General features: G+C 36.6%; 1 protein-coding gene across 1 annotated transcript in view; it reads right to left on the bottom strand.

Annotated features, from left to right (window-relative positions):
- Positions 1–345: 345 nt before the first annotated feature.
- The window catches only part of LOC112157474, a 4,936-nt gene continuing 2,231 nt past the window's right edge, over positions 346–3,050 (bottom strand). Inside the window, exons 4-5 of the mRNA XM_024290224.2 lie at positions 2,534–2,601; positions 346–1,475 (exon numbers count right to left, since the gene is read on the bottom strand). Of these exons, the coding sequence (XP_024145992.1) occupies positions 1,353–1,475; positions 2,534–2,601 (191 nt within the window). The 3' untranslated portion in view covers positions 346–1,352. The remainder of the gene's footprint in view (positions 1,476–2,533; positions 2,602–3,050) is intronic.

Genomic DNA, 3,050 nt, shown 5'->3' with positions numbered 1-3,050 from the left:
CTTATATTTAGACTGTGGCTGAGTCTTATTTACAGTCATCTTAAGTGTCTGAAACTTCCTGGAAAAGGTCTAGTTGAAGTAAGTATTGCTTAAAATATTTAATAAAGGCATTTTGTTGTGTATTGTGAAACACATTTTTTTAATACTTTTGCTTCATGTTTCTTTGAATGAAGAAACAATTGAGTTAAAATGCAAAAGAGCATTGCCTTAAAAGAAAAAAGGCAAACACAAACTGACAAGACTTGATGTCTTGAACTGTTTTGACAGATAAAATCCTAAAAAAAACCTCAAACCCATCATAGTGTCTTACATATTGTTCTGTCAGTGAAATAACATGGATCAGAATTAAATCCATTTACAGTACAAACACTGAGGGAACACAGAAGATTTTATTGGCAGTCATTCAGAAACAAAACTTATTTACTTAGTTGTTCTTTCTTAAAACATTTGCCAAATGTAACACTGTACACATAAAGCAGATTTGTCACTGGTGAACCAAATTCATTTTATTTAAATAAAACAGAGTGTCAACATTGCTTCATGCAGAGGAGGTTTATGGATGCAGTGAATGAAGACATGAAGGTGGCTGGTGTTAGAGTGGAGGATGCCGAAAACAGATGGAGGAAACTGATTCGCTGTGGCGACCCCTGAAGGGAAAAGTCAAAAGGCAAAGAAGAAGAAGATCACGTTGCTTTACGTCTCCCTCCTCTAAATTTTCCTGTAATTGATACTGTTACTGGAAAACCAAGTAAAGTATTTTATTTTTTAATTTTAAAAAGATGGAACAAAATCAATTAAAGACTGATTATAAGATGAAAACAGAAGTTGTCATCTTGAGTTGTGTGGTAAGTAATGGCTATCAGAACGATTTGATGAGTCGATGCTATTTATCTAACCAAATCAGAGAACAGTTTGCAATCATTCTACTTCTCAAAACATGCTTATATTCCCAACTCCTCCATCCAAAACGACAGAGTTCAGGTTTATCAATAACTTGTATACATGTATACAAAATCATGCACCTCAGCAGCTCTGAAAATAGAAAATAAACCAATAAACACCAGAAACATTTAAAACCAGTTTATCTTGGGTGAAATTTCCAACTAATTATGCAGAAACAGTAGGAAATTACTTCCCACTACAGGCCATGTAAGGGAACTGCAACATTTGGTTCAAAAATTCTGATTTAAATTTGAGAACAGTAATGAAAGATTTGGGGTTGAAAACATGAACAATTAGCAATCAAAGGATGCAAAAATAGGGATAGCAAAAATACCTAGAGAAATGTTATCTGTGTGAAAGATTTGTGTTTGTCTTCTTATCATAGCTTTTGACTCATCAGTGGAAACATTCTACAGCGGAGATGTATTGACAGCAGAATATATGCCAAAATCAGAAGTCTGAGTTGTCCTCTTCCTCTGTGGTTTCAGTGATGAATGTTGGACTTCCAGGGCAGCGTAGTTCACATCCTCATCCTGGAATGAAACATTTTTATTTGTTCATCCTGAAATTCATTTTTTTTTCCTTTCATGAGGATCTTTCAGTTTGTAAAAAGCAACAAAACATATGTGTTACATTACGACAAACAAACAATTATCTCTGAATCAAAGAGGAACAGTGGAGTTGAGTGTTGCCATCAGGCCAAACAACTAATCAGAAAATGGAAACATATTTTTACTAAATACCAGCAAGGAAGCGACTGACCAAAAAATGAGAATGAACACCAGGCAACCCCAACAGCAAAAGTTAAGGGACACACTACCTGGAAGTCTACTGGAAATTGTAAAAAAAAAAATAAAGCAATGAGAGTGATCCCTCCATGACCATCGCTGATACCAATAAACTAGTAGACACTTCAGCAGCACGGAACCTGGAAATGTTTGGCCATGAGGTTAATCATGGGAAGAAACAATACCAAAGGCTAAAATCAAGGAAGCTCAGAGAAGAGTTGCAATGAAAAAGAAAGTTCCCAAGAGATCAAGAGATCAAGAGATACAGTCAAATAGCCACACCTGAAGCACTGGAAACAGCTGAACAAAGCCATTTGCCTTTGCAGTGCCTGGATTGATTTACAAGAATGCCTATGACTCAATATCTCACACATCACTCAATTGATGTTTGGAGTTGTACAACATCAACAGGGCTCAAAGAAGCTTCCCTCATGCTGTCATCAAGGGTCCAGATGACCCCACCCTTACATTGATGTGTGATCTCTCCCTTGACAAAGATGGACAAAGGTGGACAGAATTTTTGCCACGGACTCAAGTGAAGATAAAAACCTTTAAAAAAAAAGGGATAGCACAAGGGTTATGAAACTCAATGAGGTTGTGGAAAACCACCCTTGAAGCCAATGGTAACCCATTTGTACAAGTGTCATATGTGGCAAAAACAAAGGAGAAGCTCGGAAAATATGGCCAAAGGAAGAGATACAGACAACAGATGTTAGGGCACAAAAGATTTATATAAATGTACCATTTATCATTTACTTTACCACAATGCTCTAAAATCCTAATAGGCTGTTGGTACTTCTTACCTGTGGTTGGGTCTGTCTCATCAGATCTCTTGTGTTTTGTTTCTTATCTGCATTTTGAGAAGATTTTGCTGCAGAATTCAGAGCAAAAAAGGTTTACATATCAAAAATGTGTGATTATGTTATGATACAGCATCAAGATTTAGGACCATTAAATAATCCTTACAGGCCCACACTGATGAATATCATGTTTTTGGTGTTCTTGTGGCATATTTTTCATGATGGGGGGAATATATAAAGTAAAATAAGCTTTGAATTGTATTTCTGAGTAGAGTGGATCAGGAGTAGATTAAAAAAGGCCATTGGAAAAAGCTTGTAGGTGTGACGTCGAAGATATTATGGCAAGCAATAAGCTCCCTGCTCTGTCCCATTCTGATGCATCCAATTGTAGACAACTAGACCCATGTATGACTCAAAACTCCTACATTGCTTGCAATTTATTTATTTAGCACTGGTAATGTTAGGTTGGGGTTGCGAGCGGCTTTAAGTTAGCGGGAGAGAGCGTAAACAGATGGATGAT

The sequence above is a fragment of the Oryzias melastigma genome, linkage group LG1, assembly GCF_002922805.2.
Source record: "Oryzias melastigma strain HK-1 linkage group LG1, ASM292280v2, whole genome shotgun sequence".
In the NCBI taxonomy this organism is placed as follows: Eukaryota; Metazoa; Chordata; class Actinopteri; order Beloniformes; family Adrianichthyidae; genus Oryzias; species Oryzias melastigma.
Note: the sequence above shows the minus strand (reverse complement) of the source record. Positions and strands in the feature narration are given on the sequence as shown.